The sequence below is a fragment of the Myxine glutinosa genome, chromosome 5, assembly GCF_964187855.1.
Source record: "Myxine glutinosa chromosome 5, kmMyxGlut1.1, whole genome shotgun sequence".
Lineage (NCBI taxonomy): Eukaryota > Metazoa > Chordata > Myxini > Myxiniformes > Myxinidae > Myxine > Myxine glutinosa.
In genome coordinates this window covers 27559004-27585849 of record NC_136265.1, presented here as the reverse complement: position 1 = coordinate 27585849, position 26846 = coordinate 27559004, and the positions used below count along the sequence as shown (strand labels likewise).

Below are 26846 nucleotides of genomic sequence, written 5' to 3'. Positions count from 1 at the left end.
AATAAGAGGATATTATTGTGTAGAAAGATTTAAAAAACAACGTGAATAGGGAAACGGAAGACAATTCCTAACGCTTGCGTGGCATCACGCGAGATCTCGCGATTCTTGGTCATATCGCGAGATCATCGCCTCACGAGTCACGACTCACGAGAAGAGCTGATATTGCCGTGATGGCGGATGCTACAAACGGCACCGATAATGTAGAGCCGGGTGTGACGGAAAAGGCACCGGCCACGTCCGAAGGCATCGCCCTCGCCTATGGCTCTCTGGTCGTCATGGCTCTGTTGCCTATTTTTTTCGGCGCTCTTCGCAGCGTCAAAAGCCTGAAGTGCAAGGTGATTGTAAAATTAAAATTTATTTGATATTTCTGGATGAGAACTGTTCATTGTTGATGGAGCAAGGAGCTGAAGGGCTTTTATCGCAGATTGTAAAATTAAAATATATTTGATATTTCTGGATGAGGACTGTTCATTGTTGATGGAGCAAGGAGCTGAAGGGCTTTCTTTATCGCAGCGTGTTTCCAATATCTGTGCAACATGTGAGGAGACGTCAGTCCCTCACCGCAACAATGACGTATGAGTTATAATGAATAATGCAAAAATTAATTAATTATCCAGTATTATTTTAATTATTACCTTGAGTGTATCGGGGTTAGTGCGATGACGTGCCGATGGGCATCGCACTTGAAGGACTGAAGGGGAAGGGCTTGATCCAAGGGACACATGGAGTCAAATTCCTGATAAAGAGAGGTGGGATGTTTAGGCGTGGGTGGGGTCTTTGGGGGTCTCCACCAGGCTCCCAAGTTGACATCCTTCCCAAGAGATCATTAAATTATCCTTGAGATCGAAAATCGTCAGCATTCGTTGTGGGCATGTGTTCTGGAAGGAGGAGGGGGTGTCAGGTATGTCTTTGATTGGATGCTATTGGCAGGAGAAGGGTCAGACCAACATTGGGGTCAAGGAGATCCTGGAGATGGGCATACGACAGGTGAGGATGCGGAGAGCTCGGGATAGATGGGTGTGGAGAGGAAAAAGTCTTTAAGGACACCACGAGAAGATGGGATTGATTGAGGCCGTGAAAGGTGTGTGTCGGTGTCTTCATGGGGTGTTGCTAAAAACGTTTTGATTTATGTTGAAGCAGATTTCCTGCTCACCTCCATTCATTCGTTCCTCTTTCTTTCCCACATGTAGAATCAACTTCCACGTTCTCTTCAATCTCGTCTGAGAGTTTGCGGCTGTATCCGTCTTGTCCACGCCAGACGTCCTCCTCTACCCCTCATTCTACCCCACACCTTGTTGTCCGTCTCAGTTTATTTTATTTTCTTCCGTTGCGTCCTGATCCGTTCGTTCTGTGTGTAGCTCTTCCATGAGCCTTGACTTTGTCTACAAAAAAACACGTTTATTTACCAAATACTGTACAGAAATATGGACACCCAGTTGGAAACACATGGTAAAAAATACCACAACAGAAAGCTAAAAGGAAGCCATTTATTCATGCACTGGTTGAAAGAACTAAAGTAAGGCAATATTATAATTTTTCCGTAGGTTTTCTATTAATTGAAGCAACTTTTACTGAAAAATTATAGACTTCACACAAGTGTGGATTAATTTGAAGCAACATTTGCATAATTTATTGTCTCCGAGGAGCATTTCCGTGTTTCGTGGGGAGAGGGGGGCAAGGGGAAGGGGATGAGGGAGGAACAGACATCATTGGGGTATTAAATTTATTGTGAACTTCCAACATCATCATATTTCTGAAAAGCAAATATATCACGGCATCTTGCTCAACACCAAAAAAAAATACAATTCAGGAGCGATCAAAGCAGCGGTGTGTTGCCTTATACACTGTCAGGTTCACTTGTTGGTCCGATTGAAAAAATTGTCATTTTCCTGTAGGTTTGGATTAATTTGAAGCATGTGTTGTGGAAGGATTATTATTTATCAACTTTTTGTTGAACTTTGAACTTGAACTGAATCAAAATCAACTTTTGTTGTTGATTTTCAAAAAGAAGTGCTCCTTTTTAGGAGCACTTCTGTGCTTCAGGTTGGGCCAGACAGACAGATAAACAGACGACTTGTTATATATTTACCGAGTATTAAACATAATTTGAGCTGTGCGTTCATCATCATCGATGTTCCCTTGGTGAGGGTGATGCTGGGTGTTTTGCCGTTGCCTTGGCAAGGCCGCACGATACGCCAGTCATTTGGTTACCAAACTTTATCCAATCTCAAAATTTGGATCAAATACAAATAATGTGCTGAAAATCAAACCAAGGAGATCATCGTCAAAATCACCAATCTGGTTTTTATTACCTCCACCACCAAAGGTTATGTTTTCTGGAGGAGGTTATGGAGGTTATGTTTTCACCCCTGTCTGTCTGTCTGTCTGTTGTACACCGCTCATTTCCTATGCCATCTCCAGGCATTGCAAAACGTCATTGCCGGGCACCGAAGGGGGCTCGGCTCGGAAGTGACGCACGCTGAAAGGGAGTACTCCGTTTTCACTCTGGTTGTTTGTTTGTTTTCTTGTTTGTTTGTCCGGACGATATCTCAGCCATCCTTTGAGCGAGGAAGCTGAATTTTCGGCACAATAGTGAGCAAGTCCTTTGTCAAAAACGATATTTTTGGTTTTTTGATTAATCAATTAATTGAGGAGTTATTTAATTATTAGCGATTAATTAAGTTTATTAAGTTTCAGCGATTAATTAACCCTCTGGACTGTGGCTCGTATCGAGCGATAAAGTTATTGGAGCATGGAATGATGGTATTGGAAAGGGTGTTGGAGAGGAGGATAAGGAAGAAAGTGAAGATTGAAGAAATGAAGTTTGGATTTATGCCAGGAAGAGGAACGACAGACTTGCTTTTTATTGCGAGGCAGTTGCAGGAGAAGTACATGGAGAAGAGGAAGAAGTTGTTTCTTGGGTTTGTTGATCTGGAGAAAGCATTCAATAGGGTTCCACGTGAAGTAGTGACATGGGCATTGAGGAAGTTAGGAGTGGAGGAATGGTTGATCAAAGTAGTGATGGCAATGTACAAAAGAGTGCGCACAGCTGTAACGACGAAGGACGGGAACAGTGGTGAGTATGAGGTGAAGGTGGGAGTGCATCACGGGTCGGTACTAAATCCACTACTATTTGTAGCTGTGATGGAGATGCTGGCTCAGAACGTAAAGGATGGTTGACCATGGGAGTTCTTGTATGCAGATGATCTGGTGTTGATTGCAGAAAGTATGGATGGATTGAAGGAGAAGATGAACAAGTGGAAGGAATGTATGGAGACAAAAAGTCTGAAGGTGAATATCGGAACAAAACGAAGGTGATGGCAAGTGGTAAAGCATGTGGTGAGGTGGAAAGAACTGGGAAGTGGTCGTGTGCTGTGTGTCGGAAGGGTGTCGGAGTGAACTCCATTCAATGCACAATGTGCGCTGAGTGGGTTCATCAAAAATGCAGTGGTTTGAGAGGGTCATTAACCAGTGTGGCAGCTACATTCAAGTGTAAGGTGTGCACAGAGGGAGCTGCAGATGGAGGAAATGTTGAGTGCATCTTGGAGACGGCGTGAAGCTGGAAGGTGTGAAAACATTTTGTTACCTTGGAGACATGCTGAATGGAGAAGGTGGATCAGACTCGGCAACGGTTGCTCGAGTGAGATGTGCATGGAAGAAGTTTCGGGAACTGAGTGGCGTGCTGACGAGGAGGGAGTGTCATTGAAGCTGAAGGGAAAGGTGTATGCTGCATGTGTGAGAAGTGTTATGATTTATGGGAGCCAGACATGGGTAATGAATGTAGAGCAGCAACGAAGGCTGGAAAGGGTGGAAATGCGAATGGTTCGACGGATGTGTGGAGTATCGTTGAGAGAGAGGCAGACAAATGATGAATTGCGGAAGATGATGGGAATAGAGCCTGTGATTGATGCTGTGAAGAGAAACAGTTTGAGATGGTTTGGTCATGTGTTGAGGAAGGATGAAAGTGACTGGTTGAAAAGAGTGATGGAAATGAATGTAGAAGGAAGTAGAGGACGGGGAAGACCGAGAAAAACTTGGCTAAAGATGGTCGAAGAAGAAATGCGGGCAAGGGGGTTAACAAGGAGAGATGCAGAAAATAGGGCAAAATGGAGAAGATTGTCATGGGGACCGCAAGGCTAACCCCCACTCTTGCAGGGGAAATGGCCTTAAAATGCTTCTTCTTGTTGTTGTTGTTGTTGTTGTTGTAGTAGTAGTTGTTGTTGTTGTTGTTGTTGTTGTAGTAGTAGTAGCAGCAGCAGCAGCAGCAGCAGCAGCAGTAGTAGTAGTAGTAGTAGTAGTGTAATTATTTAAATTTACTTTCTCTTCTGGCCATTATCTCAGGCACCTTTTGAGTTAGGAAGCTGATATTTGGACATGCCAATGACCAGGTGATTTGGCTGTAAAGGCTATTTTTGATTTATTAATTAATCGATTAATTATTTAATTATTCGATTAATTACTAAAAAAAAATTTTTTTTTTCAGTTACAGATTCTGATGAAATGGTGGTGGTTTATGTGTTCTATGGCCGAATTGATTAATAATTTAATTTTTTAATTATTATTATTTATTTATTTTCATTATTAATCATTTATTTTTTTTCTTTCTCATTTGGCCAATATCTCAGGCACCTTTTGAGCTGCGAAGCTAATATTTGGACATGACAGTGACCAAGTGATGTGGCTATCAAGGATATTTTTGATTTATTGATTAATCATTTTATCGATTAATTTTTTATTGATTAATCGATTAATTAATTAATTGATTAATTTTTTAATTTTTTACTAATGACTTATTTAGTTAAATTTCTAAAAGATACATCTTCAGATGAAGCACGAGTGGTTAAGTTATGCTATCAGCCAAATGATTAAGAAAATATGTTGTGATAATCTTTTATTGATTTTAATTATACAACTAATCAATCAATTAGTGTACACCTCTCCCTCCCAATGCAGCCTCTATGAGTTGCACTGCGGTATTGCTAGGCGCCGGAGGCGCCCCGGCAATTTCGCGCTGTAGGATATTTAATAATTTGGCATGGGGGCGGTGTACTTTGAATGTATCTGTACTTGTTTGTCTGTTTGTTTTTGTAGAATTTTAAAAATGATTCTTCACCATTGGGAGATAGGGCCAAAAACTTTGCATGGCAGGATATCTCAAAACGTTGTGGATGGATTTGGACGAAACTTGTTGGACCGGTTGTGTGTGTGTGTGTCAAGGACGATTCGATTCGATTTTGGTGAAGATCTGAATATGGATTCGGATATGAGAATTATTAAATTTTTTAAGTGATTCTTCACCATTGGGAGATAGGGCCAAAAACTATACATAGCAGGATATCTCAAAAAATTATGGATGGATTTGGACTAAACTTGTTTATTCAGGTTGTGTGTGTAACAAGGAAAAATCGATTCAATTTTTGTGAAGATCCTCTGGGAAAAAATTAATTAACTCCGGAAGTTTTCCGCTGTTGACGCAGTATCTTTTCCACCATATTATTTAACACGTTACATTAGTTATGCGTGCCTGTTGTTTGTGTTCTTTGACATCCTTAAAAACCATATCTTTCCTGTTTGGAGCAAAGTGTTGCTAAACTACAGGTTGGTTTTCCGATTCAAGCTCGAATTAACATTCAATTGAAATCAAGTTCCTCGATCATAAACTGATGTTTGTGGACAGACAGACAGACAGACAGAAGTGAAGCAATTGCTTTACCCGACTTTTCACTTTGTGCGCACGGGGTAATTAACCACCGGCGGTGTTTGAGCCAGTTTGGCAGACCTCTTCATGACATATTACAGGTGATTAATTGATGCTTACAAATTTCTCACCGAGATACGACGACGTCATTTTGAAAGAAGAAGCGTTTCGAGCAACCCCCATGTAATATGCATCAACAGATAAGGTATAGGCCAAAAGCTTTTGAGGCTTGATTTACTTATCTCAAAGTGTGGGAGGAAGGTCGGAAGTAAACTTGGGAAGGGCTGTTATGTCAGGGAACTCTTTGCTCAAGTTGGAGATATTGAGGTATAACGGCCTCTGAAACCACGACCTCTTTTGATTATCCACGACACTTTGCCATCGGATTGACTCAGGATAAGCGAAGATGTATGCACACTCACACTCGATCTGTCTCGACCGCACGGTTCAAATTTTGACCCGGCTCTATCTGTCGGCCTGGTATTTAGCCTGAAGGGAGATGTATCAATATGTGCACCATCCCTTGGACAGACCTCAAGTCAGAGGACCCGTCCGCAAGCCTTCGTCGTATTGCTATACCCCACCGCTCCCCACATGTGAGCATGCAGGCAAGTGCTGATATGACGGAGACCATCACGAGGCGTGACGCAGCGAGGTTTCCCTTCATTGCAAGCGCGACCCTCTTCGGCCTGTACATATTCTTCAAGGTAAGAGCTCTTACTTCTCCCGAAAGGAAGCGGGCGTAGAGCAGGATGCGACTGTGTGCCTACTGCCTACCTGTTTGTGCACCTCCCTGATTAATGTTGGATCGCTGAAGGGTTGATAAAAGCACAGTGAATATTTGATGTTCTGTGCAGATATTCTCACAAGAGTACATCAACCTGCTGCTTTCAGTCTATTTCTTCGTGCTGGGCATCCTGGCGCTTTCTCACACCATCAGGTTTGTGCACACACGTGTGCTTCGACATATTAGCCAGTTCTGTTGTTCCTGTGTCATCACTTTTGTTCACATGAATGTTGGGAGCCTGGCATGCAGAATAGCTCGAGAGGTAGCGAGCGTACTTATCCGTTTTAGATGTGGTCCCGGGTTAAAATCCAGAACCAGTTACAAACCATCACCCCTGGTGCTTCGCAGGCTGGGCGTTGTGTCGATGAGCGTGCTGTCCGACGGAGCAGACGTGTAGCCGGATGCCCACCAACCAGCATTGGTTGCAGGTGGATTTTGAACCATGCAACGTGCCATCAGATGGGTGTAGACGATTATGCTGTCACCCTGAACAAATTCCAAATTCCTGCCTTAGCTTACAGGGGGCACCGCATCAGCAGCACGACCCCCACCCCCCCCCCCCCTCACCTTCCCCAAAATGATCCAAACCAGCAGCCAGGTGTTGATTTATTTGCATACATGCTTGAGCATGAAGTCTTGGACCTTTTTGAGCATGAAGAGCATGAAGTCTTGGACCAAATAAAGCATTTACTTTGAGATCCTTCTGTTGACCCATCCGCAGCCCTGTGCTCCTGCGGTTCATTCCGCTGTCATTCCCCAACGCACCCTACCAGCTGCTCTTCACGCAGGGCAATGGTGAGAGCCGAGAAGGTGAGTACAATACTCGTATTCATCGGACCACTCCATTTGAACCGAATGCATGTGTGGAGACCTTTTATCGGTGCTCACTGACGTCCCCATTTGGAACTCGATTCTGATCCTGACTTATCCAAACAGAAATGAAGATCTCTCATTATGAATGCCATGGTTTTTTAGTCTGCGGTGTGGAAATTGGTTGTAGGTTTGGTTAATTTTCTCTTGGCGTGCTCGTAAGTTTAAAGGTATTTCCATGGGTGTATTTAACTATAAATCCTCGTTTTGGTGTTTCACAAGCAGGACGATGCATAAATGTGTGTGCCGTGTCCGCCGGATGAACATCTGCCCGCACTTCCTGCCAGTGGACGATAAAGATCCCACTGTGTCTTTGGTGAAGAGTCAGCGAGTTATCGCCGGTGCCCTGAATAAATTCCTCCCCAAATCACCTTCAGTCGAATGTCGTGCCTGGCGTGCTTGTCCGTGAAGGACTTGGGCCAAAAATGTTCCCCGGCCGACCACACTTTAGGGAAATATATATATATTTGTGGCTACTTGGGGTCTTTTTTGATGTCCTTCTTGCTCCTATTGGTGTTCATGTCGTCTGTTTATTACCCTCGCCAGAGGTATATGTTTATTACCCTCCACCTCTAGAATTTTTTAAAGGATAATTATGACGTCATAGGTCACGTGGTATGGGCGCCATCTTGGAAAAAACCGCAAAACTTTGCACCTCTATATCTCCGAAAGCACTGCATAGACAAAATTGAGGCTCATTGTAAAGAACTCTCCATGGGGATGGGGAATGTTATGTTAATGACAATATCATAGGTGCCTCCATTATGACGTCATAATTCGACAAGTACAAACTTCATCTGATCAAGATGATATTTGTTGAGCGTCGTCTAGGGATAAATTGGTCGAGAAAAACAATGATGACGTCATCGGTCATGTGGTTCGGCCGCCATATTTGTTTTAACACAAAAGCCTTAAAAACCACTAAAACCACGTCCAGGCGAGGGTCTGCAATCTCTGATTGCTCTTTCTTGTTTTGCATTGATGTTCGATGGCCCTATGATGATGATAATAGTAATCATAATATTGGGCATTATCAGGTGGAGAAAAGTACCTTCTGAGCTTTCGACTCTGCTCAGCCTCCTTATTTTATTCCTTTTAACGTGCCCTGTTGCTTTTGCCGTTTCGGTACGTCTTATGGTTTGCTTGGTCCTCTTAAACATGTGTGACTTGCATTTTGGACTTTGCTGCTCCATTTAGTGTATGCTTTCCTGTGCCGCAGAGCTGCTGAATTACGACTTTGATCGGAAGGACCTCATGTGCCTCGGTATCAGCTCAACGGCAGGAGTTTGGTATCTACTCACAAAGGTTCTGCGTCTGGGCTTGGGAACTGGGGACGAGAAACGTGCCGGCTCAGCGTTTGTGGCCTATTGCAGGTCGTGTGAACTGTAAATCAGGCCGCGGAGCCCTTGCCTACATCCCGTGTTTAACCGAGCATGTTGCTGAAATGGGCCGGGTGTGGGATGAGGGGTGGTGATGACTGAGGGTGTGAGATCGTAATGCATGCAACGTCTGCTTTTGATCGTGCCATGGATGGAGATGATGTGGAGTGACAGTATGCATGTTGTGGCATGTGTTTGCAGCACTGGATTGCCAACAACTTATTTGGCCTGGCTTTCGCCCTTAATGGCGTGGAGCTGCTTCATCTGAACAACGTGTGCACGGGTTGCATCCTCCTCGGAGGGCTCTTTTTCTATGACATATTCTGGGTGAGTTTAATCGGGTGTGACGGTGTGGGAATGAGTCTTGAGGAGGATTTGAACGTGTGATGATAACGTGTTCGTCACCGTGCTCCCTGCAGGTTTTTGGTACCAACGTGATGGTCACCGTCGCAAAGTCTTTTGAGGCTCCAATAAAGCGTGAGCGTCATTCTCTCACCTGTTTACTCTCCTAATCTCCAGCTTTGAGCATATATACTCACTTGCCCACTTAGTACCAATGTCCGCGTTGACTGAGGGTGGCATTTATTACCCTCGCCTGAGGAGAGGGTATTGCATTCGAGTCCGTTTGTTTGTCCGTTTTTTGTTTGTCTTTGTTTGTCTGTCTGTTTGTTTGTCCGCACAGAATAAATATGATTTTCTATACAACCGTTGGTCCGATTGACAGGAAATTTTCACCATAGTTGCAACTCCACCTGTATAATTTTTAATGATAATGATGATGTCATTGATCACGTGGTTCGGCCGCCATATTTGATTTCACACAAAAGACTTCAAAACCACTGAAAACACATCCTGGCGAGGATCTGCAATATCTCATTGCTCTTTCGTGTTTGCTTTGCGTAATGGAGGTTTATCGATCAAACGAGGATGTGGGGTGAATGGCAGGATAACCAAGGGTAAGGAGGAGGACTTGAACGAGTTATGAGTAAGGGGGAGAGGGGGGGCTGTGTTTGGATATTTGGGGAATGATGGGGGAGTAGGGTTGGAATCTACTTGATAATAATAATAATTAATAAATAATCCACTTGATAAATTAATAAATTGATCTGCATGTAGTTTCAATGTCTTCAGCATCCTCCTGTAACACTTTCCTCTTTTTGTCCTCGCTCTCCTCTTTGTTTTTGTTTTCTCTTTTTGACTTTTTCCCACATGCCCTCTTCCTCCCCCCCCCCCCCCCTCTCCCTCCCACACCCAACCTCTAACGATTAAGACCGCTTTCTGATGTATTTTTGTCTACCAGTTGTATTTCCTCAAGACTTGCTGGAGAAGGGCTTGGGGGCAAACAACTTTGCCATGCTTGGCTTGGGGGACATCGTTATCCCCGGTACGTCTGCATATACGTTTGACTTTTCATCTAGAACTGCTCTTATGCTCCTTCTGTTTCTCCCCCCTTTCCCAGTGGGCTAGCCAAATGTCTAAATTTGCGTTTGCCTGTTTTGACGTTCCCATCTTCAGAGCACTACGTCTCGTGACACTGAGATCCCAGGTTATAATCCCCTATATATGTAGTTTTGATTTGTCCATTGCCTACTATGTTGTTTTTTTTAGCGTCAATTAATAGTTACCTCCACCACCGAAAGTGGATGTAGGTTATGTTTTCACTCACCATTGACTGTTTGTCTGTCTGTGAACGAGATATCTCAAAACGTTGTGGATGGATTTGGCCCAAATTTGGGGGACATGGTAGGTTGTGGGCATGGTATTCTTCACCATTGAGAGGTAGGGCCAAAAATGATATCCAGCACGATATTTCAAAACGTTGTTGGCGAGTTATGACAAAACTAGGTGGTTGAGTTTGTTCGGTGATAAGAACAGAAGGGATAATGGGAACGCACAGTGGAGCCGGGCCACATGGCAACAAGCACGGGTAAGAACCAACAGGAAAAGAGGAAGGGGAGGAAACACAGCAACTTGCCCAAACGAGGCCAACGATAATATTCTGTTAGAAAAAAAAAAGATTTAAAAAACCATCGAAACAATGCCCCCACATTCGCGGTTCCGACATTCGCAGCATTTTCCCGGAACATATACCCCGCGAATGTCGGGGTCTGACTACAACAACAACATGCATTTTAAAAGGCCATTTTCCCTGCTAGAGTGGGGGTTAGCCTTGTGGTCCCCATGACGATCTTCTCCATTTTGCCCTATTTTCTGCATCTCTCCTTGTTAACCCCCTTGCCCGCATTTCTTCTTCCACCATCTTTAGCCAAGTCTTTCTCGGTCTTCCCCGTCTTCTACTTCCTTCTACATTCATTTCCATCACTCTTCTCAACCAGTCACTTTCATCCTTCCTCAACACATGACCAAACCATCTCAACCTGTTTCTCTTCACAGCATCAATCACAGGCTCTATTCCCATCATCTTTCGCAATTCATCATTTGTCTTCCTCTCTCTCAACGATACTCCGCACATCTGTCGAACCATTCGCATTTCCACCCTTTCCAACCTTCGTTGCTGCTCTACGTTCATTACCCATGTCTCACTCCCATAAATCATAACACTTCTCACACATGCAGCATACACCTTTCCCTTCAGCTTCAACGACACTCCCCTCATCATCAGCACGCCACTCAATTCCCGAAACTTCTTCCATGCACATCTCACTCGAGCAACCGTTGCCGAGTCTGATCCACCTTCTCCATTCAGCATGTCTCCGAGGTAGCAAAATGTTTTCACACCTTCCAGCTTCACGCCGTCTCCAAGATCCAACTCAACATTTCCTCCATCTGCAGCTCCCTCTGTGCACACCTTACATTTGAATGTAGCTGCCACACTGGTTAATGACCCTCTCAGACCACTACATTTTTGATGAACCCACTCAGCGCACATTGTACACTGAATGGAGTTCACTCCGACACCCTTCCTACACACAGCACAGGGCCACTTCCCAGTTCTTTCCACCTCACCACATGCTTTACCACTTGCCATCACCTTCGTCTTTCCGATATTCACCTTCAGACCTTTTGTCTCCATACATTCCTTCCACGTGTTCATCTTTTCCTTCAGTCCATCCATACTTTCCGCAATCAACACCAGATCATCTGCATACAACAACTCCCACGGTAAACCCTCCTTTACGTTCTGAGCCAGCACCTCCATCGCAGCTACAAATAGTAGTGGACTTAGTACCGACCCCTGATGCACTCCCACCTTCACCTCAAACTCACCACTGTTCCCGTCCTTCGTCCTTACAGCTGTGCGCGCTCTTTTGTACATTGCCATCACTACTCTGATCAACCATTCCTCCACTGCTAACTTCCTCAATGCCCATGTCAATACTTTGCGTGGAACCCGATCGAATGCTTTCTCCAGATAAACAAACCCAAGAAACGACTTCTTCCTCTTCTCCATGTACTTCTCCTGCAACTGCCTCACAATGAAAAGCGCGTCTGTCGTTCCTCTTCCTGGCATGAATCCAAACTGCATTTCGTCGATCTTCACTTTCTTCCTTATCCTCCTCTCCAACACCCTTTCCAATACCTTCATTCCATGCTCCAATAACTTTATCGCTCGGTACGAGCCACACTCCAGAGGGTCACCTTTCCCCTTGTATAGAGGGACGAGGGTACTCAGGTCCCAATCCACTGGAATGCGGCCTTCTTTCACCACCAGATTACAGATCTCTGTCATTCTCTTCACACCCCAACTTCCTGCTGTTTTCAACATTTCTCCCACAACTCCCGTCGGCCCTCCCGCTTTTCTACCCTTCATTGCTTTTATCGCTTCCTCAACTTCCTTCTCAGTTGTCTTCTCTGCCGGTCCTAAAACTGGGTTACTCTCAATGTTGCCATCCCATTCATTCTCTGTATTCAACAGCATTTCCATATATCTTTTCCATCTTCCTTTAATTCTATCTGGGTCGACAACGATTTGTCCCACTTCATCCTTCAAGCAACTCACCCCCATCACATCACACCTCTCTTTCGCTGTCTGCTTTGCAATCCTGAATACTGCTTTCTGACCCTCTTCCGAATCCAAGCGTTCTCCGAACATTTTCCTACATGCCTCCTGCGCCTTTGCTACCTCTTTCTTTGCAGCCTTCCTGGCTGCCTTGTAACTTTCATGCTCTGCTGTTTCTGCTCCCGTACCCTTCGCCTTCTGCCACTCCTTGAACTTCTTCCTCTTCTCGTCAATCCTCTTTCCAACTTCATCATCCCACCACCATGTTTCCGAGTGCCTCGGTGGTCCTTTTGTCCATCCACATACCTCACCAGCGGCTCCCAACAGACTAGCTTTCATTGACATCCAACCACTTTCAAGCTCAACCACATCATCCTTGACCCTACTCAGCCTCTCTTTTAATGCCTCCCTTACTGTCACCTCTTTCAACCTCCACACCTCCACACCTTCATTCTCGGTTGGTACTTCACCCGCCGAGCTCTCCTCGCACCTTTCACCCTTATGTCGCAGACAACCAAGTGGTGCTGTGAAACAGCCTCCTCCCCCGGGATCACCTTTGTGTCCCGGAGGTGCTCCCTATCTCGCCTACGCACCATCAGGTAGTCAACGGTTGTCGTCGACCCACCTGACGTGTATGTAACAAGCTTATTATCCTCTTTCTGGAACTGAGTATTACAAATCAACAAATCAGCTCCATCAGCAAACTCCAAAATCCTTTCACCTTCTCCATTTCTCACACCATATCCGTAACCCCCATGAACTCCGTCAAAACCATCCATACTCCTTCCCACATGTCCATTTAGGTCTCCTCCTCCTACCACAACAACTTCCTCATATTTCACGTTTTCCATCAGCTTCTCTATCGCACACCAGAACTTGTCCTTCTCTTCATCGCTTCGACCAACCTGCAGAGCATATCCCGAGATGACGTTCACCAAGAGCTTTCCAATCATCATTTTCACCATCATCAACCTATCACTCACTCTAGTCACACTCACCACACTGTCTACAAACTCCTCAGAAAACAGGACACCAACACCATTCACGCCCTCCAGGCACCCTTGCCACACAAACTTGTATTTCTGTCCCTGCCTACCCTTCACCATTCTCACACCACTTCCCTTCCATCTCGTCTCTTGCACACAACATATGTCCACTCTTCTTCTGACCAATACTTCCACCACTTCTCCTGATCTCCCTGTCATTGTCCCTACATTCCATGTCCCAAACCTCAGAAACCGATCTCCACTTCGGGCTGTACCCTGCCCACATGTAGTTGTAATTGTCATGGTTCTCTTTTTGAGGCAATGTTTTTATGGCCGGATGCGCTTCCTGACGCCAACCCTCTTAGTCGCCTCTTACGACACGCAGGGATACGGTGTGCCTATTCTTATCCAGGGTACACACTGGGTCTGACTATTTACTTATTTGTTTTGGCTTCTCTCCCCGCCCAAACAGTACGCCAATTCTATGCTGAAATGATCGATTACATGCAAAGTAGAATCAGGAGTTGTACCACGTGACATCAATGTTATGATAATACGATCTTATAATGGCCAATCTCTTCTGTTATGAATGTGATACGAGTTGTGGACTAAATAATAAAAGAATCTGTATGCCTCGACATGCATATGTCATTGTAACATTACAATGGATGTGTCTTCGAAGCTTCTCAAACTCAGCAGTGGAGAGAATGAGCAATCCTTGAATGCTAGCCACTGTTGGGAGCCCAGAACGCCAATGTGAACTCGCACCATCCGACTCAGCCAACGTGCGAACTCGCACCAAACGAATCGGCAAACATGCAAACTCAAACCAACCCGACTCTGCCAACGTGTGACCTCGAACCAACGCGTGACCTCGAACCGACGTGTGACCTCGAACCAACACGTGACCTCGAACCAACGCGTGACCTCGAACCAACGCGTGACCTCGAACCAACACGTGACCCCGAACCAACGCGACTCTGCCAACGTGTGACCTCGAACCAACGCGACCCTGCCAATGCGTGACCTCGAACCAACACGACTCTGCCAACGCACGGCCTCAAACTAACGCGACTCTGCCAACGCGTGACCTCAAACCAACGCGACCCTGCCAATGCGTAACTTCGAACCAACACGACTCTGCCAACGCACGACCTCGAACTAACGCGACTCTGCCAACGCGCGACCTCGAACCAACGCGACTCTGCCAACGTGCGACCTTGAACCAACGCGACTCTGCCAACGCGCGACCTCGAACCAACGTGACTGCCAACACGTGACCTCGAACCAACGCGACTCTGCCAACACGTGACCTCGAACCAACGCGACTCTGCCAACCCGCGATTCTGTGAATGTGCGACCTCGAACCAACACGCGACCTCGAACCGTCTTGATTCTGCCAATGTGTTCGTTGCTCTCCTTCCACCACCCCCTCCCCCGGCTTGCTGAGCTCAGGCATGGGGAGCGCTGATTGGGTCGCACCCAGACATGCCGTCATAGGGCACCTCATGGTCTTGTGTACTCCCGTTCACCCCCTCCAGCCTCGCATTGGTTATGCCGATTGGCTGCTTCCGAAGAAAGAAACACCATAGGGACAGAAGGAAACGTTATGGAAAATTTTAGAACCTGGGGAGGGGGAATACGAGAATTAGCAGCGTTGAAACAGACATGTGGTTGGAAAAGGCGAGGGCTGCTAAACATTTTGACTCAACACTTTTTCCCATCACAAGAAATTACAATACACTTATTCTGACACATGTTATGAAATAACTATAATAAATTATTCCCAGTTAATCCCAAATCCATATCTGCAACACTATGCACAAGTTTTGCCATGAGCCTTAAACATTGTAGAGGAAAAGTTTGTGTTTACAAATGATGTTTTGTGTTCCAGGTATCTTCATTGCCTTGTTACTACGCTTTGACAACAGGTACACGACTTCTGTCATCGATCTCGCTTCGTTGTCGTTTTCATTGCCAGTAAACTGTTTTTAAGTGAGCGTTCTGTCCTTTGGAGTCACATGGTGCTATCTTTATTGTCCTTGCATTGACAGCCTGCACACATCAAGGAGGATATATTTCTGCACGAGCTTCCTTGCGTATGTGCTGGGTCTCGGAGTAACCATATTCGTTATGCACACCTTCCGACATGCCCAGGTAACCCAGGAGTTCCATTTGAGGTCTCCTAGGCCCCATTTTGTCGTTGCTGTTAAAGTTATCCTTAAGTGAGCCTTGCTTATTGTATATGCTTCTTTTGTACCCTTGAGGATTATTAGACCTGCAGTAAACAATTGACAGCGGTATACAAATATTTGTCTGCAGCCTGCATTGCTTTACCTGGTGCCAGCCTGCATCGGATTACCGCTACTGGTTGCCCTTATCCGTGGAGAGATTGGAGACATGTTCAGGTGAGCGAAGCTTTGCAACTTCTTTCACATTGCGAGATCCCATCGACGCATGACAACATGCTTCTTCCCACCTGTCCCACATAGACCTCCACTTGTCCATCATAGCTATTCGCCACTGAACGTTTGCGGATGTGTCTGTTGAATGATATTTGATAATTTTATGACTGTACCTTTGCACACTGTACCTTTGTATATGGTATATGGCCATATATTCCCGGCGGGTGTCAGACTGGACAATAAGAAAGACCTGGAGGGAAGAATAAGATTGAAGAGGATGTGGAAGTTGGTTCCACAGTCAGGGGAAAAGAGGAACAAATGAGTGGAGATGAGCAGTGATCCTGGATTTCGGTAGTTTCACCAGAAAGGGGTTAATGGTGGACCGCGTGCCCTGCAGAAACCTGGGGGGGGGGGGGGGGGGGGGAGGGGAAAGGCTTGAAAAAAGCAGAGGTTGCAAGACTAGAAAGGAGGCGGTAGAAGACAGAGAGACCACTGACCTGTCTGTGATGGGGAAGTGATAGGCCCATAGACTCGGCTTCATCGTGGGAGATTCCAATAATCCTGAAGGCCTTGGTTTTCATGGTATCAAGTTGAGCAAGATGTGATGCAGGGGAGCCAGCCCAGAGGGTAGAGCAGTATTCCATCAAGCTGTGGATGAAGGCCTTGTCGGTGGACAGGACTCCAGGTGTGCCAAGGAAAGACTTTGTATGGCAGAGGATGCCCAGTCAGGTTCACTCTTTTGTCTCAAACTAAGTGGAGAGGTGGGGGCGAGGGACACAAAAAGCATTAAAAGATGTTGCTACTGTATCATCTTTAGGCTTGTTCTAAGGAAGTGGTTAAATTGGTTATTGTGAAATTTTCATAGATTGTACGTACAATACGGGACTGATGTTCGAGGAGCAGTCAAAAACCTCTTAGAACAGGATGATAAAAAGATGGAGACAGGCCAACGTTTTTTTTCAATAAGCAAGTGCATCTCATCACGGTTTTGCCCTTTGTGGGCGAAGACATCCGTTCACCTAGGAACGTGAACTTGTTTTTAGTGTTTGAATCGGACAACGGTCACGCTCTGAGCGAACAAGCAGTGGAACCTGGTGTCAAGGGACCACCGCGAAGACCAGACTACTTGCTCCCAGCAGTTTGGGCAGGAGTTTGTAATTTATTCAGGGTGCCGGTGATGATTTGCATACTATTCTTAAAGGACAACGCACAATCGTTAACTTCAACCAATTAATGCCGGCAGACGGGACACCCAGTTTAACTTCTATCCGAGCGACGGGCACAAACATGACACTGGTCCGGGATTCAAACCCAGGATAGACAGCTTAATTGCGAGTATACATACTTCTCGATTATTCTGCCAGCCCATACGTTTGAATAAATTAGGAAGATAACATGTAACTAGTTTTTTTTTTAATCGATATATACGTCCCGAACATTTTTGAAGTGTCCCGGACAATCCCGAGTATCCCGTTCGTCGAACTTTATGAATGCCCTTCGTGTAACAACATTATCAGGTGAGGAAGGTGTTTGAGCATTATAAATGATAGGTTTGAGTTTGGGTGTTAAAAAATGTTTTCAGCCTTTGATTTGCAAGTGATTAAAACGAAACCATCATGAAGCTTTCACGTATTGTTTACCTGGCTGGTGTACTTTTTGGTGATGACTTCATGATTTCACTTTTACCTATTCACTGGTGATGACATCATAATTCGGTATCACTGGCGTGTTATACCGGTGTGCACCCTGGTTTAGAATAGGTACACCGTATCCCTGCGTGTCGTAAGAGGCGACTAAGAGGGTTGGCGTCAGGAAGGTCATCCGGCCATGAAAACATTGCATCAAAAAGAGAACCATGACAATTACAACTACATATGAGCAGGGTACAGCCCGAAGTGGAGATCGGTTTCTGAGGTTTGGGACATGGAATGTAGGGACAATGACAGGGACAATGACAGGGAGATCAGGAGAAGTGGTGGAAGTATTGGCCAGAAGAAGAGTGGACATATGTTGTGTGCAAGAGACGAGATGGAAGGGAAGTGGTGTGAGAATGGTGAAGGGTAGGCAGGGACAGAAATACAAGTTTGTGTGGCAAGGGTGCCTGGAGGGTGTGAATGGTGTTGGTGTCCTGTTTTCTGAGGAGTTTGTAGACAGTGTGGTGAGTGTGACTAGAGTGAGTGATAGGTTGATGATGGTGAAAATGATGATTGGTAAGCTCTTGGTGAACGTCATCTCGGGATATGCTCTGCAGGTTGGTCAGAGCGATAAAGAGAAGGACAAGTTCTGGTGTGCGATAGAGAAGCTGATGGAAAACGTGAAAGATGAGGAAGTTGTTGTGGTAGGAGGAGACCTAAATGGACATGTGGGAAGGAGTATGGATGGTTTTGAGGGAGCTCATGGGGGTTACGGTTATGGTGTGAGAAATGGAGAAGGTGAAAGGATTTTGGAGTTTGCTGATGGAGCTGATTTGTTGATTTGTAATACTCAGTTCCAGAAAGAGGATAATAAGCTTGTTACATACACGTCGGGTGGGTCGACGACAACCGTTGACTACCTGATAGTGCGTAGGCGAGATAGGGGGCACCTCCGGGACACAAAGGTGATCCCAGGGGAGGAGGCTGTTTCACAGCACCTCTTGGTTGTCTGCGACATAAGGGTTAAAGGTGCGAGGAGAGCTCGGCGGGTGAAGTACCAACCGAGAATGAAGGTGTGGAGGTTGAAAGAGGTGACAGTGAGGGAGGCATTAAAAGAGAGGCTGAGTAGGGTAGAGGATGATGTGGTTGAGCTTGAAAGTGGTTGGATGTCAATGAAAGATAGTCTGTTGGGAGCCGTTGGTGAGGTATGTGGATGGACAAAAGGACCTCCAAGGCACTCGGAAACATGGTGGTGGGATGATGAAGTTGGAAAGAGAATTGACGAGAAGAGGAAGAAGTTCAAGGAGTGGCAGAAGGCGAAGGGTACGGGAGCAGAAAAAGCAGAGCATGAAAGTTATAAGGCAGCCAAGAAGGCTGCAAAGAAAGAGGTAGCAAAGGCGCAGGAGGCATGTAGGAAATTGTTCGGAGAACGCTTGGATTCGGAAGAGGGTCAGAGAGCGGTATTCAGGATTGCAAAGCAGATAGCGAAAGAGAGGTGTGATGTGATGGGGGTGAGTTGCTTGAAGGATGAAGTGGGACAAATCCTTGTGGACCCAGATGGAATTAAAGGAAGATGGAAAAGATGTATGGAAATGCTGTTGAATACAGAGAATGAATGGGATGGCAACATAGAGAGTAACCCAGTTTTAGGACCGGCAGAGAAGATAACTGAGAAGGAAGTTGAGGAAGCGATAAAAGTAGAAAAGTAGAAAATGAAGAGTAGAAAAGCGGGATGGCCGATGGGAGTTGTGGGAGATATGTTGAAGGCAGCAGGAAGTTGGGGTGTGAAGAGAATGACAGAGATCTGTAATCTGGTGGTGAAAGAAGGCCGCCTTCCAGTGGATTGGGAACTGAGTACCCTCGTCCCTCTATACAAGGGGAAAGGTGACCCTCTGGAGTGTGGCTCGTATCGAGCGATAAAGTTATTGGAGCATGGAATGAAGGTATTGGAAAGGGTGTTGGAGAGGAGGATAAGGAAGAAGGTGAAGATCGACGAAATGCAGTTTGGATTTATGCCAGGAAGAGGAACGACAGACGCGCTCTTTATTGTGAGGCAGTTGCAGGACAAGTACATGGAGAGGAGGAAGAAGTTGTTTCTTGGGTTTGTTGATCTGGAGAAAGCATTCGATAGGGTCCACGTGAAGTATTGACATGGGCATTGAGGAAGTTAGGAGTGGAGGAATGGTTGATCAGAGTAGTGATGGCAATGTACAAAAGAGCGCGCACAGCTGTAAGGACGAAGGATGGGAACAGTGGTGAGTTTGAGGTGAAGGTGGGAGTGCATCAGGGGTCGGTACTTAAGTCCACTACTATTTGTAGCTGTGATGGAGGTGCTGGCACAGAACGTAGAGGAGGATTTACCGTGGGAGTTGTTGTATGCACGTGATCTGGTGTTGATTGCGGAAAGTATGGATGGACTGAAGGAAAAGTTAAACAAGTGGAAGGAATGTATGGAGACAAAAGGTCTGAAGGTGAATATCAGAAAGACTGAGGTGATGGCAAGTGGTAAAGCATGTGGTGAGGTGGAAAGAACTGGGATGTGGCCACGTGCTGTGTGCAGGAAGGGTGTCAGAGTGAACTCCATTCAATGTACAATGTGCTCTGAGTGGGTTCATAAAAAATGCAGTGGTCTGAGAGGGTCATTAACCAGTGTGGCAGCTACATTCAAATGTAAGGTGTGCACAGAGGGAGCTGCAGATGGAGGAAATGTTGAGTTGGATCTTGGAGACGGCGTGAAGATGGAATGTGTGAAAGTATTTTGCTACCTCGGAGACATGCTGAATGGAGAAGATGGATCAGACTCGGCAACGGTTGCTCGAGTGAGATGTGCATGGAAGAAATTTCGGGAACTGAGTGGCGTGCTGATGAGAGGGGAGTGTCGTTGAAGCTGAAGGGAAAGGTGTTTGCTGCATGTGTGAGAAGTGTTATGGTTTATGGGAGCGAGACATGGGTAATGAACGTAGAGCAGCAACGAAGGCTGGAAAGGGTGGAAATGTGAATGGTTCGATGGATGTGCGGGGTATCGTTGAGAGAGAGGAAGACAAATGATGAATTGCGAAAGATGATGGGAATACAGCCTGTGATTGATGCTGTGAAGAGGAACAGGTTGAGATGGTTTGGTCATGTGTTGAGGAAGGATGAAAGTGACTGGTTGAGAAGAGTGATGGAAATGAATGTAGAAGGAAGTAGAAGACGGGGAAGACCGAGAAAGACTTGGCTAAAGATGGTGGAAGAAGAAATGCGGGCAAGGGGGTTAACAAGGAGAGATGCAGAAAATAGGGCAAAATGGAGAAGATTGTCATGGTGACTGCAAGGCTAACCCCCGCACTCGCAGGGAAAATGGCCTTAAAATGCATGTTGTTGTTGTTGTTGTTGTTGTTGTTGTTGTTGTTGTATTGGCGTGTTAGCAGCAGCACGAGTAGCCAGGAAACCAAGTCTAGAATCTGTCGGGCACTTCAGATTTGGTTATAATGGCCCCATGTTTCATCCCTAAAGGCCTGGACTCGAACCCACAGTTTACAACCCCCTCCCCCAACAACATGTCGACCAGAAATTTCTCACTTCTTTCTTGTCGTCCCACCCTTGGACATAAATTGCTATTATGACGATGATACCTCTTCCAACTAACTTGTCTTGTTTATTTTTTTTCTCCCTTTATTTTTATTCTTCCCATCTTCCCTACTCCATCATCTTTCTGTTTGCTATTTTTTTTCCTTTAATATTTTTTTTCCGCTTTCCTTTGTACAATTTCCGTTCACCTCTCCAATCCCTTGGTTTTACCCCCAAAAGCTTCGAGTCAAATGCTGATTCTTTACTTCATACAAGTCCCCCCGAACACTACCAATCTCAATCCCAACCTCACTATGCCCCAGCCACGATCCCGGCTGTCCGCTCGGCCTCAATGTTGTCCCCTCGCCGTCGCCGCCCTACACCGGCACATTGACGACGTCACCCAGTGTGGCCGACGATGGTGAGACATGGAGACGACTGCGCGTGTTTCATGTGCTTTGATTGGTGGATGTTTGTTTGACGTCAGAGGGTACCAGCTTGCTGTGCATTCATTCAATTCTGCATCTATTATTGTTGTTATCATTATCGTTATTATTTACTTACTTTGAGAGAGCATTGCCTGCTAACCTTCAGAATTGGCGTTGGTATTCAGTGCTTCACTTGAGAATAGCCGGCTTTTTAAACTCGTACTAATAATGATCACGCTCGGTGGAGCAGTGGTTCGGACCATCCATCCGTTTGGCTTTGCGGATACTGGCATGGCTGCTGCATGTTCATGGATCTTAATAACAACAACAAAAACAACAACAAATAAATCGACAGCTGTGGCTTCCACTGATTGCTTGCTATCCTTTTAAAATTTCCGATTTAATCTGGTTTATGAACTTGATCATTTTCATTACTTCTTGGTTCCTTTTTGTTTTTTTTACATTTCTTTTTTTATTCAAGCCTCAGCCTGGTAGAACTACCAGATGGAACCACCGGTTGGAACCATTTGGTCCATTATTCCTTTTCTCCCATAATTTAATTTGCATTTTCATATTTGAAACTCACTTATTTATTTACTTGTTTCTTTACATGACCACATTTGCAGAATCATTCCTTCCCCCATTTGTTATCCCCACACTTAAAAAAATAAAAAGACCAATAGTCCAACAACGGCGTAGCCAGGCTTGGATCTGCTGAGTGGAGGATCTGCTGTCCCCCAGTCAAGTGACCAGATCCTCAGCTCTTATTGGTGGATGTTTATGAGGGACATACATACATACACCGGACGGACAGACAAACGCTGTTCCAGACGGCATTGCCCTTTAGCCTATGCCATAAAAATATGGCTGCCGAACCACGTGACCGATGACATCAACAATTGTTTTCTCAACCAATTTATCCCTAGATCATGCTCAAGAAATTCCATACTGATCGGATCAAGCATTCTACTTGTCGATTTATGATGTCGTAATGAAGACACCTATGACATCATCATTAACATGTGTAATTCTGCATTGGGAGTACTTTACAATGAGTTACCTTTCAATTTTTTCCATGGAACGGTTTCGGAGATATAGAGGTGCAAGGTTTTTCGGTTTTTCCAGGATGGCGCCCCTAGCACGTGACCTATGATGTCATAATTATTCTACAGGAGGAGCCATTCCTTTGGTGAAAATTTTGTGTCATTCGGACCAATGGTTGCAAAGAAAACTAATTTTAAAGGGAATAAAGCCGCAAAATGCCGGCGGAAGGGACATACATACACTGGACGGATGGACAAATGCTGTTCCAGACAGCATTGCCCTACGGGCTACAACAAAAACAACCATGCATTTTAAGGCCATTTTCCCTGCTAGAGCGGGGGTTAGGCTTGCGGTCCCCATGACAATCTTCTCCATCTTGCCCTATTTTCTGCATCTCCTTGTTAACCCCGGTGTGTACCCCGGTTTAGAATAGGTACACCGTATCCCTGCGTGTCGTAAGAGGCGACTCAAAGGGTTGGCGTCAGGAAGGGCATCCGGCCATAAAAACATTGCCTCAAAAATAGAACCATGACAATTTGGAGAAGATTGTCATGGGGACCGCAAGGCTAACCCCCGCTCTTGCAGGGAAAATGGCCTTAAAATGCCTGTTGTTGTTGTTGTCTCCTTGTTAACCCCCTTGCCCGCATTTCTTCTTCCACCATCTTTAGCCAAGTCTTTCTCGGTCTTCCCCATCCTCTACTTCCTTCTACATTCATTTCCATCACTCTTCTCAACCAGTCACTTTCATCCTTCCTCAACACATGACCAAACCATCTCAACCTGTTCCTCTTCACAGCATCAATCACAGGCTCTATTCCCATCATCTTTCGCAATTCATCATTTGTCTTCCTCTCTCTCTCAACGATACTCCGCACATCCATCGAACCATTCGCATTTCCACCCTTTCCAGCCTTCGTTGCTGCTCTACGTTCATTACCCATGTCTCGCTCCCATAAACCATAACACTTCTCACACATGCAGCAAACACCTTTCCCTTCAGCTTCAACGACACTCCCCTCCTCATCATCACGCCACTCAGTTCCCGAAACTTCTTCCATGCAAATCTCACTCCAGCAACCGTTGCCGAGTCTGATCCACCTTCTCTTCTTTCACGCTGTCTTCCATCACGTCCATCTTCAATCACAGACTTCATCAGTCTTCCATCACGCTGGAAGCTTTAGCTCCCTACGGGCTACGCTGCGACAAAACTGGGGGATATTTTAATCGGCTCTGTCCGTCCATCACGCTATCTTCACGCGGTTGAACAGAATTTCACCAAATTTAGTAGTTGTGATCAACACATGGCAAGAAGGTGCGAGAGCAATATCATATTTGGTCAGAAAGTCTACACTAAAGAAAATCCAATGAGGGGTGCATTTTAAAATTCAACTTTGTACGTGTATTCAATATTAGGGGACGCATGGAATATGTAAAAAAAATATATTGTATTTGACATTTGGTTCATGTCCTGGGGGTGAGGGTGGCAGGGGGAAGGGGGAGACTTCAGGTTGCAGGGGTCATAACGGGAATTATTTTTAACTCAAAATTTTATATTGAGTCAATCCTGGAGGAACTTTCTGCCATCTTTCAACTTTGCTTTTTAGGGGGAAGCGTGGGGAATTGCGATGGCGCATCATCGACTTCACCCTGGTTTTTATGGAATTTTTTTGAACCCAAGACCCTCGGATTTAAATCGTCCTCGAGCCTACATCTTTTTTTAAAAACGAAACGGAAACAAACTGACCCCTTTCAGTATTGATTGGTTTTGGTGCTGACGATTAGTGTTGGTACCAGTGATCAGTTTCACAGTCCATTTGATTTGTATCCTTTTTTTCCTGACAGATACGAGGAGCAAGTCAAGGAGGAAGTGGTGGACAATCCGAGCGATGTTAAGAAGGACAGTTGAGTTAATGCCACATACCACGTTCCTCATCCCATTGCCTTCAAAACGCTTCATGACCTTTTGGTTTGATGACATAGAAGTGGACCAGAAGTGCAAAATGTCATTTTTAATATTCCCCACATTTCTTTTGTGCTAATCTTCCACCAAAAAGCGTGAAACCACAGGATTTTAAAATCCCATTATACCATGGTATTTTTCCTGCAGTTCCTTCTCCTCTACTTGTGTTGTTCATGTTTCTTTTGCTCTCTCTGATATTGTTTTAATGTTTCTGTTTGTGTAAGATTTCCACTTTTTACCGCTTCTCTACTCCCTCTCGTTCTCCAATTTGTTACAAATACCCGTCCAGTTGCTGTTTCCTTTTCCATAGTTATAGGGAAGACACTCGCATTGAACATCTGTCTTTTTGAACTTTTGAATGGCTCGGTCTCGAGCGTTTCAAAAAAATATAAAATACAAATGGCAGGGCTGATTGGCTATGGGCATTAGGAATGGATTAATGAAATGGGCCAATCAGGATTCATCAGTCATCCGACATAACTCCACTACCGACTTGTTTAACAGACGTATTCTTTGGAAAATAAATATATAAGCAAATATAAACCGAGGATAAAATCCATCTTCACCTTGGGCACCTGAAAGCTGTTACCAAACTTCAACCTGCTTTTGGAATCCATATTGATTTACTTTTTGTTTGATATTTTTTATTTTGTTGTTGTTGTCAAATGTCATTGCAAGTGGAAAAGTTACAACGGAAGGGTGGAGCTCATCCAAGCTGTTGTAAATGAGAACCGCACGCTTTATTTAAATGTCCGCCAGTTTGGCTTTCTCTACACGATGACGAGGCGTTCACGGAATACGAGCTTGGGCCGCCTGCACGTTCGAGGGCAGGAAAGTGCCAAAGAAGCTCGGCAGCCACTTGTGTGGCATTGTTAAAGGCGCCGGGGGTGGCCACGGCCGTGCCATTCTCCTGGTTCGAGGAACGTGACGAGTCGAGTGTTGGCAAGGTCTGGTGAACATCCAGTTAGTATTAGACATTTTGATTGCTCAACATGCCAAAAACATTCAACTCGATCGCCGAGTTTATAGTTTCGCTGACAATTATTCATTCCCGCTCCTTGCGTTCTGAACCGCGAATGTCGCTCGCTACGTTATTTTTGTTGTGTCGTGGACATTACAGATTTCAGGTTTTTCACCAAAAGCTCTGCACCTGAAATCTCACTGAAACTTTGGAGTAGAAACAAGCTTTTTGAATACCCCTTAACCTTGCAGTTTAATCTGCTGAAAGCTGTGGGGGAAAATTCAAATGTCTGTCCAACGTTCCTTTACCTCTCCTGTTAATAAAATGACGGTTGAATCTGTTACGTGCCTGTTTTGTTTCCATTTTGTCCAATAAAGCTACGTCCTCTTCTGCTTTTGTTGGGCAATGTAGGTTCTTCCTTCGCCGTGGTCAGTTATAGAGTTGATGAGAAGCAACCCGGAAAGGGTTTGTCCATGCTCTATCCTCTCAAAGCAAGGAATCAACAAGTACCATTTTTGAAATCTTTGGTATTAATCGGATCGTGGTTGAATCACTGACCTTCCAGATTCAGAGGATGTAATGAGTCGGGTATACCAGAGTTAACTTGGTCAATTAACCAGGTTGAATATTTAAAGTCAACAAGTCGTGCATTTTTCTTTATTGGCAATATGAAGTGGTGTGTGTGCGTCAAACTTCAAGCCTGGCCAACCAATGGGAGAATGTAGCCACAAACGCTAATCCGGCCACATCTAGGGTCGAGTTATCCTGACTGCAACCTCACTTCCTGGCTGATCAGCAGGGCAGAGACAATGTGTTAGTGTGGCAGACGACGCTTGCTGCTAACAGGCCATGCGGTATTTGCTGTTGTGGGACTCGACCGATGCCTTGCTGCCTCATCAAGTTAGGGCCTTCGGTTTTCATTTAACCGGCTTAGAATGGTCACAACTGATTTATCATTACGTCGTCCTGTTGAGCCCATAAAGGCAAAATCTGCATCGGCGGTTCTGATTTTATTTCTTGCCATCCTAGTTTGGAGGTGATGTGTTGGTATAATTTATGTGCATGATATCAGCATAGGTTAGAGTTGCTCGTTTTGTTTAATACACGCAAAGTTGCTATAATATTCTCCACCAGTTGATCTGAAGCTCTGTCCGTCCAGGGCGGAGCTTGGCTTAATTGCTTGA

General features: G+C 45.2%; 1 protein-coding gene across 1 annotated transcript; it reads left to right on the top strand.

The window, feature by feature from the left end:
- Positions 1-96: 96 nt before the first annotated feature.
- HM13 (histocompatibility minor 13) lies at positions 97-26005 on the top strand. The gene is made up of 12 exons (XM_068117547.2): positions 97-335; positions 6307-6405; positions 6556-6638; positions 7207-7295; positions 8575-8660; positions 8936-9061; positions 9154-9211; positions 10035-10118; positions 15576-15612; positions 15736-15838; positions 16004-16089; positions 24584-26005. Exons 1-12 carry the CDS (start codon positions 171-173, stop codon positions 24645-24647), a joined length of 1080 nt encoding a protein of 359 aa, XP_067973648.1. The 5' UTR covers positions 97-170; the 3' UTR covers positions 24648-26005.
- The last annotated feature ends 841 nt before the right edge of the window (positions 26006-26846 follow it).